Source organism: Malus domestica, chromosome 04 (assembly GCF_042453785.1).
Source record: "Malus domestica chromosome 04, GDT2T_hap1".
Classification (NCBI taxonomy): domain Eukaryota; kingdom Viridiplantae; phylum Streptophyta; class Magnoliopsida; order Rosales; family Rosaceae; genus Malus; species Malus domestica.
In genome coordinates, this window is record NC_091664.1 from 26,085,756 (window position 1) to 26,098,609 (window position 12,854).

At 36.6% G+C, this 12,854-nt stretch overlaps 3 protein-coding genes across 5 annotated transcripts; 1 reads left to right on the plus strand and 2 right to left on the minus strand.

The window, feature by feature from the left end:
• Positions 1 to 428: 428 nt before the first annotated feature.
• Positions 429 to 1,605, minus strand: LOC103433766 (high mobility group B protein 6). Of its 3 annotated transcripts, none has more exons than XM_029101338.2 (3): positions 979 to 1,605; positions 825 to 893; positions 429 to 723 (listed from the first exon to the last, which is right to left on the minus strand). In XM_029101338.2, exons 1-3 carry the CDS (start codon positions 1,423 to 1,425, stop codon positions 592 to 594), a joined length of 648 nt encoding a protein of 215 aa, XP_028957171.2. In that variant the 5' UTR covers positions 1,426 to 1,605; the 3' UTR covers positions 429 to 591. The 3 variants fall into 3 exon arrangements, with proteins under 3 accessions (XP_028957171.2, XP_070676080.1, XP_070676081.1); XM_070819979.1 differs by having other exon boundaries at positions 429 to 735; positions 979 to 1,562; XM_070819980.1 differs by having other exon boundaries at positions 429 to 728; positions 824 to 893; positions 979 to 1,562.
• A 2,521-nt stretch (positions 1,606 to 4,126) lies between these two features.
• LOC103427644 (uncharacterized) lies at positions 4,127 to 6,688 on the minus strand. Its single transcript, XM_008365711.4, has 7 exons — positions 6,012 to 6,688; positions 5,801 to 5,881; positions 5,631 to 5,705; positions 5,293 to 5,337; positions 5,120 to 5,209; positions 4,908 to 5,009; positions 4,127 to 4,498 (listed from the first exon to the last, which is right to left on the minus strand). The coding sequence occupies exons 1-7, from the start codon at positions 6,642 to 6,644 to the stop codon at positions 4,319 to 4,321; spliced, it is 1,206 nt and encodes a 401-aa protein (XP_008363933.3). The 5' UTR covers positions 6,645 to 6,688; the 3' UTR covers positions 4,127 to 4,318.
• A 1,667-nt stretch (positions 6,689 to 8,355) lies between these two features.
• On the plus strand, positions 8,356 to 12,681 carry LOC103433768 (serine/threonine-protein kinase AtPK2/AtPK19-like). Its single transcript, XM_008372051.4, has 7 exons — positions 8,356 to 8,662; positions 9,560 to 10,498; positions 10,710 to 10,792; positions 10,878 to 10,998; positions 11,099 to 11,272; positions 11,720 to 11,824; positions 12,198 to 12,681. The coding sequence occupies exons 2-7, from the start codon at positions 9,833 to 9,835 to the stop codon at positions 12,483 to 12,485; spliced, it is 1,437 nt and encodes a 478-aa protein (XP_008370273.1). The 5' UTR covers positions 8,356 to 8,662; positions 9,560 to 9,832; the 3' UTR covers positions 12,486 to 12,681.
• The last annotated feature ends 173 nt before the right edge of the window (positions 12,682 to 12,854 follow it).

Genomic DNA, 12,854 nt, shown 5'->3' on the forward strand with positions numbered 1-12,854 from the left:
TAACATTCAATTATTCATTTTGGTTCAATTTTGATCAGTAATAATTGAAACTGTGGAACCACACCATTTTTCATTTGATTTGGTTCAATAGGTTTTCGACACATCAATAAAAAGCAGCCAACATTTCAACATTTTTAATTTTCTCAACATCCACACATTTTAGTTGGATCAAACGATTAAGTTTTCTAACATAAAAATTTCATCTTGTTAATTAGGATTAAGTTTCAGTTAAATATAATCTCATAATAGCAAACGATTTATTCTTTACAATCTTACATAAGTATATATACAAACAAATCTACGTATTGTTAATAGTCATCACAACTTATATTTTTATTTTATCACACTAAGTGAGGTTGACTCTATAAACCCTAAAACATCATAAGGCTCGGTTTTGCACCACTGCGCTCGACTAGATGACATAAATATTTGAAAAACAGTTGAAATTTATGAATATATGAAGTTATGAACTATAAGTATATCTTCCAAGCACTAACATACCAAGAACATTAAAACATAATGAGGTATTATATTATTATGAAAACGAATAAAATTCAAATAAAATTCACAAACCAAAACCCTATAAAATTATCACTTCTCTGTTTTCTCTGTAACGATTTCGGAACTGGACGCAGCACAACTCTCCGCCCTCTGCGGTGAGTTTTCATCCACAGATTCCTCCATTTCCTCCTCCGCTTCCGCTTCCTCTTCCGCTTCCGCTTCCTCTTCCGCTTCCTGATCAACAAAATAATGAAAACGAATTAAAAACAATAATTAATTTCAAATCTGATAGAAAATTAAGAAAAATCGAGATTATGGTTCACCTGCGACGGCCATTCTGCGGCCTTCTTTTCTTTCTCCTTCTCCCTGAGCGATCGAATCGGCGACACTCTCTGTTCCGAAACACTCAAAATTAAATCAAAATTGAAGGAACAAAAAAGGGAATGAAAAAGTGTTTGAAATTCAATCGGAGCTTACGATTGATCGAACATGGAGCTGGTTCAATCGGTAAATCCGATCGAGCTCAATCTCCAGCATCCTCTGAATCTGCCCTCTGTTTTCGAGCTCCTTCGTCTGCATTTCCATCATCAGATCCCTCTCCTTGAGCATCTTCTCCGTCCTCTCTCTGTCCGATTTCATCCTCTCCATCTTCTTCCTGATCGCGCTCAGCTCCTCCGCCAGCGACGCGTCCATCGCCTCCATCTTCACCGGAGTCACATATACCGGACGGTTCTCCTTGTTCGAATCATCCCCAACACCAATCAATTGCTGTACCGGCTTGATTTTGACATCGGAGTTTGTCGGAGTCGCCGGAGTGTTCTTCAGCTGGAGCGGCGTCCGGCCGCTTCTAGGCCGAACAACCAGGTTCCCGGCAATTCCGGCAATTCCGGCAATCCCGGCAACAGGAGATTGAAGCGCCTGCATTGCTTTGGTGGATGCGTGAAAGATGCTATGCCAGTTGAGGTTGTTATACTTGAGAGGAGAGAGAGAGAAAGAGGGAATTGTAGAGAGAGAGTGTGTTTGAATTTGAAAGTGGAGAGGCGCAAAGTGCTAACGGCTACAATTTTAATTTGCGTTCAGAAAGTTTATTTATAAACAAGCTCCAGATTCCAACGATGATTATTGGCTATTATATTAACACTTAATAAATTGTTGAATAAACATCACATACTTAATACACCATACATTTACTTTTTTAATTACTAATTATTTTAATAAACCCCACATAATTTCCTATAATACTCTTACACCCCACATTCTTAATATAGTATACCTTACATTTTCTACATGCACCCCATATTTTCTATACACCTCACATTTTTCAAACCTTATAAAGTTTTTAATTTGGACAAAAAATGCCGACTATAATTTTGACTAAAGATGCCGCCTAAGATTTAAAGCATATGTGGGTTGTTTTCAATTCCACCATTAAAACCTATGTCATCTGTTTTTAATATTTGGTGGTAAATTTACGTGTTTAATTATTCATGTAATCTCTGTGATTCCTAAAAGATGAATACGAACATAGAAGCTTGAATAACGCATCAAAACAAGATTAAATAATTATCGATGTCGTCAAAATCACTAAAACAATAAAAAATATGAAGTCTTACCTCATGTGAAGTTTCTGAAACATTGATTTCATGTTTCATTCATCAAAAATAATTTTTCTCAATCAATATGTTTGTAGTTTCATTGGTTAGGGTTTTGTTCAACAATGGAGGATCGGAGGGGTTTTGATAGTTGAATAAGTTAAATAATACATTAAAAGTGGTTTGAGGTGTATATAGAATTTTTTAATTTTTTTAACCTAATAAGGTCAAAATTGTCATTGCATGGTAGGGTAGGGTAAATAAGTCATTTAATATTAAATTTTAATATGAAGTGCATTCAACATTTTATGGGGTGCTAATATAAAAAGCCATTATTATTTTATGGAAAATTTTATTTGGACTTAGTTATCTTATCTCTACACTCAACTAACAAGTTTTATCTACCAAACTTCTAAGTTTGCCCTTAAATAAATAAGAATAAGAAAAGAAAAGAAAATAAATATTGGTGTTTTTTATATCTACACCCCATAACTTCAAAACTGGCACACCAGTGCACTTCTCCATTATTTTCGACAAAACCCACCCAAATAACATCAAAATATTATCTCGTGTTCATCAACGAGTCAGCTTGCTAGAAACCCTTATTAGCCCTCATTTATAGTTTCAGCGTAAGTTTTCAACTAATATGTTTCCTTGTTTGAGCCATTATCTGGGAGTTGGCTAATTGCATAAATTATTAACACTAACAAGTCAGCCTGCTAGAAACCATTGTTGCTATCTCTTCTAAATAGACACTGACATGGAAGCTTTTTTTCTCATATTACATGAATTTGTTTCATGTCCAACGAATTGGTAAAATGTTTTCTCCGTTGAAATTATAAATGAGGGCCGCTAAGGGTTTCTAGCAACAATGGTTTCTAGCAAGCTTTCTTGTTGATGAACTCAGAAGAATATTTTGTTGTCATTTGAGTGTGTTTTGCATGAAATAATGGAGGAGTGTAGATGTATGTCATTTTTTTGAGTTACTAGGTGTAGAGATAAAAGCACTAATGTTTATTTTCTTTTATTTTCTTATTCCTATTTATTTAAGAGCAAACTTAAAAATTTAATAAAGAATTTTTTTTTAGTTGGGTGTAGAAAAAGGATAGTTATGTCCATTTAACAGGATATGATTGCGTGCCAATCAATTACGAAAGACATGCTCATGGCGGGACCCGCACACTCATTATGTCCTACCAGATAACGACACGTAATAAATATTCTGTTTGGTCATTATGGAGATGGCGATATTAAATTGGAAGCTTAATTGGATAAAAGATAAAAGGCGGTAAAAATTTCAACTGTTTCAACCCTAATTAAGGTTTTTCTCTGGTACATGTCACGGATTTCAAGAGTACTAATTCACAGTTTGACTGATCCACTGGCTCATTGATTTTTCAATATGTCAAGAACACGATCCAATACATCAATTATGTTATGAATGTAGGTGTACCAGATCATATTTCCCACATACTAAAAAATTTTCCTCACTGATTATCTGCTGAAGTTGAATGATTTTAAATGGGAGGTAGATTGTCTACCCTCTTGTTTGGGTGCCCTTTCCATCTTCTCCTATTTGTGCTGTCACGGTTAAGCCACGTCAACATTTTATATTCTTATTATTTTTTATCTTATTATCTCTATAAAAAAAATCAAAATAAAATATTAACGTGGCTTAACCGTGACCGCACAAAATAGGAAAAGATGAGAAGACAGACAATCTGCCTCCTTTTAAATGATCAATTTGAATTTCTACTAATGAGTTGATCATAAAAAAGGAAGATACATGGTCGGGATTGCAGGGCCATCCAATAACAAAGTAGTCGGGATTGTAGGGCCGTCCAATAAGAAAGTTGTCACGAGTGGAGCTGAATTAACCAATTTGTAAGAGAGAGGAGGGGCCAAAGGAGGAAGGAGAGCACGTTTCTCCGATACGCGAGCTAATTCCACTTGTAGACAAATCGTGGTTCGATGTGTGTATGCGTATCTCTTTTGGTGTTTTTAATACATTATGTATGTGTATCAGACTGTGATTTGCTGATAAACAATGTTTGAATTGAAATATGAACATGTACCACATAGAGGTCTCTGATCCTATGATGACTAAAACAACACGACATTTTATGTTGATATTTTTCATATATGAATGCACTGCAATAGATAAACCTACTCCAATCTATGTATATATCTACAAGAAGGCAACAAAGAACCTTGACGATAAGAACTCAGAAGTAATCCATTGGGAGGTCCCAATCATCATTGGTCTTGCTTTTCTTGGAATCGAACTTCTGGTTACCAAAATTTCTTCTTCTTGTATGCTTATCCGATCTTACGGGTCTTTCAAAGTCGGAATATTCATCGAGATCATCTATGGAGGTTGCAACATTTCGGCTGTCCAAGAAACCCTATGGTCACATAAATCCAAATGTCAGTTTCCGTTATTTTACATGTAAACAATCTCACTGGACTAGATCCATTCATGATTTGATAGAAGCCCCAATTACTGACATATTAGGGCCGTGGAAGGGGCCGAACGGCACAGTTATGGAACAGAAGTAAAAGGGAACCAAGGTGCAGTAAGAAACAAATTTCTGTGGTTAAACATGTAAGTGCCCAAGAAATGGATTAAAATGTCTAGCATGAACAATGGCCACAATTCCTTTTCGATTTACCATACTTGAAACAACAGCGAGTAATGCTTAAAAGGCAAACTATGATGGCAGATAAACTTTCATTTGCAGGCATAACACTAAGTTGCAAATAAAGCAAACTACAAATCAAGACTAGTGGTTTTATTGTGCAGCTAAGAAGCACCTTGGTCAGCCTGTGTATGCGTGAAGCTGCAGCTTCATGCACAATGACGGCATCAGAGACAACTTCCAGCACGTCCTCAACAAACAACGCATAGGTACTCACCTATAATTAGATGGAATTAAGCTTTGCAAGTAGAATGTTTTCAAAAAAAATCCCTAGACATGCAAGCCAATTCTAGTACCATTAATGCGTAAAATTTCCATTTCACCTACCAAACTTGATGGGATATAGGAAATTCCAAATGAATCAAATTCAAGGGATTCTACAGCCCCTGAATTGACGTTAAAACTGTACCCCCGCACCTAGAAATGGCGCATGAAACAAGTTAGATGATTGAGGAATAGGAAAATAAGTATGAAGACATTAGAGCAATATAGAGACACACCTTTCCAATAGTTCGTCTGCCTGGTGTTATAACTTGGTATCCTACCTAGCAAAATCACAACTTAAGAACTCAAATGGTAAAAATTGATACTAAAAGATATTGAACAAGGTACATGGTACACCGAACACCTACGTATAGTGATCAAATTACCATTTAATAAAATAAGCTATCCTTGAACACATTAACTTAAGCTTTGGTGATGCAGAAAACTAAGCTAAACATGCAGAGAGAAAAAACAAAAAAAAAACATAGAATACACTCCCATTTGGAAAGAAAGAGACAAGAGTGGAAGCTCTTATCAAGCATATACACATATGTCACAGGGAGACAGAACATACCAACGTTTCCAGTCCAACAATCTTAAATTCGTCTTCAATCACACTCTCGTCCTCAACAAGCACAACATCACCAACCTGCAAAGAAGAACAAATTGAACACCTTTTCCATAAGAGAATAACGTTCATAGAGTACAAGCATGAAATACATACATGTTCCAAGCACAATGTACCTGGGTAATATCATCGAGAAGAAAACGTTCGAAATCCCCCGAAAGCAAGTTCCGTCTTACTTCTACAAACATTACCATCCACTGCAGAAAAAAGGAAAGATTTCTAAGTTTAACTTACTAAAGCAAGCAAAAATTTTCACAAACTGGCAGCAAATTAATCAAGCTAGCAACTTTTACCACAGAATACGAAATTCGAAAGTTTGATACTTACAGAGTTGGTATTGACCCAAAGCTGCGAGACAAATCCCAAGCTGAGCGCACTTCGGATACTGATAACTTGCTTCGCAAGAATATTGGACCTCCTCATCACCTGTCTCCCTTTTCTCAGCCCAACTTTTTCATCAATGTGCTTCAAATTCTCCTCCTTCTCCAACGCATCACCATCCGTACCCTCAATTCGAACCCGATTCTCCTCTTTTACGCTCTCGTTGCTCTTCCGATTTCGCTTATCCTCCCCCGAACCGGCCTCCGATTCCAATAAATTTTCCGAACCCAATGAAGCATTGGATTCCTCCCTGGGGTCAATCCCATTTCGCGTTACTGATTCAATTGATTCTGTTTCGAGGTCGAAGAGGTTTTCCCCTTTCTCCTTAAACCCTAACTCGGCCGGAATCCCAAAGTCAACTTTCGGATTCTCGCTGGCCCTTCTGCTTAGGAACAAAGACCTCCCATTTCTGGAATTTGTGATTTCTGAATTCGCGAAATTTGATAGCTTAGAACAATTTGGGGTGTAAAAGTTGGGGTGCGGTTGGATTTGGGGGCTCCAATTGGTTCTGGTAAACCCTAATTTTGGAGATTTTGTGAGCGGAAAAGAAAGGGGGCTGGAGGGAAGACACTCGCACATGGTCAACTCAAACTGTCGACTGCAACGGAATCAGTTGGGATTAAGGTGTGACTGAAGACGAAGTCGTTTTGTAGGCAAAGGAAACGCCAAGTCGTTTGTTATGTTCTTCACTTCCATTTCTTATTTTCACTTATTTATAGACTAAAACACTTCAATTTTGGGATTGTTTGATAAATAATTCATATTTTAGTTATACAAAAAAGAAAAGCCGAAAATCAAAATAGAATGCTACAATTGTTAATTTTTAAATTTTGATTTGATTTTATTAAGTTTTTCAGTCTTTTCAAAAAACGTGAAAACAAAATTTGGAATATTGAAAATGAAATGATTATCAAATAATCTTAGTATCTCAACTTCAGTTTATGTGTTTTTGTTTTTCAAAAGTTGCTTGATTCAAAATGAAAGAAGCGATATGAGATCATATGACGAAAAACGATTTACATGTAACACATATATTGAACGATGAGAAAAAAAACGTTTTTAGATGCGCTATTATAACATTTTCGACAAACAAACATACAAAACAAAATTAGAAGGACAAATGCTTATGCATCTTTAAGTTGCTATCTTGAATCAGTCACATTTTTACAACATGCTCCAAGTACAAATGAAAGTACAAAAAACAACACTGATCAAACGCTAAATCAGATTTATACAAAACAATAATTGATTGTTTCAAGGGAAGATTAAATTTGTAGGAACGAAAGCAAATTAGCATGAGATTACCAAAAATGGTAGCTATATGTAGAAGTGTAGTAGTTTATTAACTGGTGTTGGCCACAAAGGGATGGCAAATGGGAATGCACATCTTCCCTCACAACTATTAAATGGCAAGGTTGTAAACTCCTTCAAAGTCCTCGTTTGAGTTGTACATGACTAGGTTTACGATGTTGGTTTGTATTTTGTATTTTATTTTTTTGCTCCATGATAGTTGTTAAGACAACTTGTTTTTTTTAAAAGACGTAGCTTTAATTTTTGATAGTCACGTTTGAGCTGTGAATAGCTTTTATGAAGTTCAATATGCACCATCTATTAGTACTTGAATAAAACATCTTTTCCATAAAAAAAAATAAAACCCTAAAACTTCCAACAAAAAAATTAAAAGTTCAATTCTTTACAACTAAATAAACCTAATAATCCCTACTAATTAATAAAACACTTATTGTTCAACCAAAACCTTATGAAATTACCAGTTTAACTCTCTAATTAAAACAGAACATGAATAAGAAATATGGAGCAAAAATGTAATTTCATGGGATCTCTACAAATCAATTAAACTCCCTTAAACTCCATGGATTTATAAATCCATTAAAATCTCTCAAATTCTCAATTGTATACACATTTTTAAAACTAAATTACATAAATTAAATAGAAAATAACACATTAATCCACACTTAACAATCGAATGAGGATCCTCTTTGTGAGGATCCAGGGATCATCCAATCACATCCATCTATCGTACATCGTGCGACCAGTTTTGATCAGGTTCTATTTAAATTCAATTAAAAAAAATTAACAATGATTTTTTATCGCATGATGTACGATAAACGAACGTAATTAGAGGATCTTCGAGATCTCACAAAGAGGATCGATCAACAATCACATGATTTACAAAATTAATTTTCCTGAATGATTATGTCAATAATCTCCCTAAAAATATTAATTTTGTCCGAAGCAAACCAAAACCCAATCGTAGACGCATGGTCAAAGCACGCCTTCGTAGAGCCAACAACCAATCGGAGAAGAGCATATTCCCACGAGGTTCAAAGCACCTTCAGAAAACCGGAATCAGGTGCAACTTGGCAACTCGTCCGCCAACCAATCCCCTCCCGCCACGTCGCCATCGTCAAAATTCGGAGATCCAAAAAAAAATTCGTGGCTGGAAAATATAAGCGGCGACGCGTCCCCTCCGCTCCAGGATTCGTGAAAACAGCGTTTACAAAAAACCTCCATTCTTTCCCTCCTCTCTCTCACCTGCTCTGTCCCTCCCTCTCCTGCTCCGTCTGCATCCTTCCCAAGTAAGCAAATCAATCTCTCTCTCTCTCTCTCTCTCTCTCTAATCCTTCTGGGTTTTACGTTTTCTGTTTGGTTTCCGAGAAACGGTAGGAAAGTGACAGAAAGTTTTGAGTTTTTTAGCCTGAAACAACCACCTTTTTTTAGATCTAAAGTTTCGTTTTTTCGGTTATATTAAATAATTGTGCGGTGGTTTTGGGATCTGGTAATTGTTGGGATGAATTGCTTTTCTTTTGTCGTTAGAATGGCGGATTACACAATCGTAGCTTGAAATCTGAAAACTTTGGATTCCTTCATCCAATTTCGACTTCCCAGTCTGGAATTTCTGCGGTTTCGAATTCTGGGTTGCTTTTATCGTAATGCGTTTTGATTCACGCATTAATTTTGGTTCGTATTATGTATTCTTTTCGATTTAGTTTTGGTTCTGATTGTATGTTTTTTATGCACCGAATGGCATATCGAATGATTCGAATTCTCGCTAAACATTTTGGCAAACAAGTTAAGTGTTTGGGATTCCTCGATATGTTTCGAGTCGAAATTTTATTGGAGGGAAATAAATTTTGGAGGGAACAAATAGTTAATGACGTTGTTAGGATAATATGGGAAATTCCAATAAGTTTTGGAGAGAAATCAGACTTCAGCATGAAGGCTCTTAACCAAACTTTTGATATAAAAACTGGAGTAGGGGTTTTGTTTGATGTGATTTATGTTATAAAGCAGGTTAAACTAAAGTCATATTTGACTTTCGGATTCTTCTATTTGAATTTTGCTATTTATTTTTGTTGTGAAGATCATGTTATCATGTTAGTGACGCCTGTTTGTTTTTGAGTTCTTTTTGGTCTCATGGTACAAAGTTACTAACGAAGTTTGTTTTTTTTCCTTGTGTGTGGTGTTGAACTCAGATTTGACAGCCTGCTCTTCATGAATTCAAGAACTTCTGAAGCATCCGTGTTTTCCTGTAAATCGGGAAACAAGAATAACCTCTTCTTCGTCTGGATTTTGTTCTGTTTATTGCCAAAGTTCCTAGGAACCCCTTTTGCAATTGTGAACTTGGCAATTGATAGGTGTCCGTCTAGAGCACTGGCCGTTGAGACTTTTGGATAGGTAAATCGATAGCAGGGATCAATTCAAGGGTTTTTCACTGAAGTTTGCATCCCTGCTCTATACTTGAAAACATGGTTTCCTCTCAGCTACCTGGTTTAACCAAGGCCCACATGTGCAAACCAATTCAGACCCAGTTGCTTTTTTCCATGGGAACAGTGGATGCTGCAGTTTCAGATCACCTCGAGCTTGATTTTGATGATGTATTTGGCCCTCTACCAGTTCAGGCTTCAGTAGAAGTGAACGTGGCTAATTCTGCCTCGATTGAAGATGCAACTGATCTTATTTATGACGATCCAGTGGTTATTCACAACCGATCACATTCTTTGGTTGGCCCCTCATCGTTTGTAAACCAATCATTGAAGCTCAGCAAACTGACCATAAATGACACAGAAGATTCAGTGGAACTGGTAGAGTGTGTCAATGGAGACACCATCAAAGAATTTCAGGAACCTTTTATTGGTGTCGATGAAAAGCCTCTTGAAGTTATTGATGAAAACCCCATGAAGATCGAGAGTGTAGGCATTGAAGATTTTGAGGTTTTGAAAGTTGTTGGGCAGGGTGCATTTGCAAAAGTATATCAGGTGAGGAAGAAGGGGACATCAGAAATATATGCAATGAAGGTCATGCGAAAGGACAAGATCATGGAGAAGAATCATGCCGAATACATGAAAGCTGAGAGGGATATTTTAACAAAAATTGATCATCCATTCATTATCCAACTTAGATACTCATTTCAGGTATTTACCGCCCGGCTCTGGAAGTATTTATTCCTATTTACCTTTTTCTGATCTGCTTTTCTATATGAGACTTACGAGAATCCATGTTGGTAAAAAAAAAAAAGTATCTTTCAAAAGATACTATCAATTGAGATATTTCAACCCAATGTGCTGGTTTGGTGACTTTCTTAATGATGACTAGACTACTAACTTAGTTTAATTTGTTATGCAGACCAAATATAGACTATATCTTGTGCTGGATTTCGTTAATGGTGGTCACCTCTTCTTTCAGCTCTATCACCATGGCCTTTTTAGGTACCTTTTGTCTCGACCTCCAATATTTTTTTTATTTATAAGCTCAAATATGCAGACACTTAATACTAGTTTTTCTTATTTTCAGAGAGGAGCTGGGACGAATATACGCTGCTGAGATTGTTTCTGCGGTTGCTCACCTCCATGCAAATGGAATAATGCATAGGGATCTTAAACCTGAAAATATCCTTTTGGATGCAGATGGCCACGTATATATCTCTCTCCACCTCCCTCTCTCCATGTTATTGTTCTGATTAATCGCTCCCTATGAAGTCTAACTGACGTCATGATCACTGGTTTATTAAACAGGCCATGTTGACTGATTTTGGTCTTGCGAAGCAACTTGAAGAGAACACAAGATCTAATTCTATGTGTGGAACCGTAGAATACATGCCACCCGAAATAGTTCTTGGAAAGGGACATGATAAGGCTGCAGACTGGTGGAGTGTGGGAGTCCTATTGTTTGAGATGCTTACTGGAAAGGTTTGCATTTTATTCATTTTCTTCTTATAGATCACGATGATATAGAGAGAATTTCTTCATGGTCAGGTGGAAATTCTGTCTAAATTTCAATTCAACAATCATTATATTCTTGTAGATATGACAAAAATTATTATAATGGAAGGCCATTGTTTGTGAAATTTGTTTTTATTAGGTGGGGATCCATGTTTGTTTCTTATGCTAATTGTCATATTGTCTGTATGTACTGTTTATGTTGGACATCTCATCCACGATGAATAAACTTCTGCGAAAAATGAAAATGAAGAAAAATATTTTGTTTGTTAATTGGGTAACCCACGCACAGAAATGCACTTTAGGAATTGTGTCCTTATTTTTTATGTCAATATGGATCTTAGAAGTTGGAGCATTTGTTCTATGGCTAATAGCATCAAACATGAAATTAATTTATCATTGCTCTTGCTTTTGCAGCCTCCTTTTACTGGGAACAGGGAGAAAATTCAGCAGAAGATAGTTAAGGAAAAGATCAAGTTGCCTTCCTTTTTGTCAAGTGAAGCACATTCACTGTTGAAAGCGGTATATATTCATCTACCCCGATCAACCTTTTTTCTGGATAGTTTCAGCTTTTGTATGAGATTACTTACTGCAACAATAAGATGGAGCTTCCTTCGTATGGATTACTTACTGCTACTATATGACGGGGTTTCCTTCTATGTTAATCTATGTATTGAATCTAGAATATTATGAGCCATCACTTTAAGTAGAACCCAATAGTTTCAAAATGAAGATGATGGCTACTTTGGATATGAAAAGATCAATGCCTTTTGTTTTTGTTTAGTCGGTGGTTGGGAACGTCAATGCTGATCCTCGAGTCTTTCTTTTGAGCCTTTTTCAATTGATGTTTTTAGTTAACTATGAGAGAACTGACTTGGCCTGGTTATGTTTTCAGCTGCTGCAGAAGGATCCAACCAAGCGCCTCGGTCGTGGGCCTTTGGGGAGTGAGGACATCAAGCGCCACAAATGGTTCAAGCCAATAAACTGGAAAAAACTGGAGGCTCGGCAAATCCAACCAAGCTTTCGCCCAGATGTTGCCGGGAGGCACTGCATCGCCAATTTTGATAAGTGCTGGACCGACATGTCAGTTGTGGATTCCCCAGCCGCTAGCCCGAATGCTGCTGGAAACCCCTTCACAGGCTTCAGTTATGTTAGGCCGGTCTCCTCTTTTCTCCAGAAGTAGACGACATTCGCTAGCGTGCGTTGTCCCAAGATGCAAGTTTTTTGACCTTTCTTATCCTTTCCCTTGTAGAATCTTCTTAACTATGAACTTATGTAAGTTGCTTGAAAGCAGCATCCGGGAGAGAGATTTCCTTAAGCAGTCCTCTCTTGAGATTAGACAAATATGAAATCTTTGCAGACACATTTCATTTGCTGAATTCTGAATTCTGAATGTTAGCATTTTACTTTTTATTTAAATTTGTGAGATATTATGGTAATATCGTAAAATAACATATAAAAAGAATTATTATTAATGTTCCAAAATAATCATCCAACTCTCGATAGACGACTACAAATCGTCATCAGGAGCCAATTTTCTTACAGCAATGTT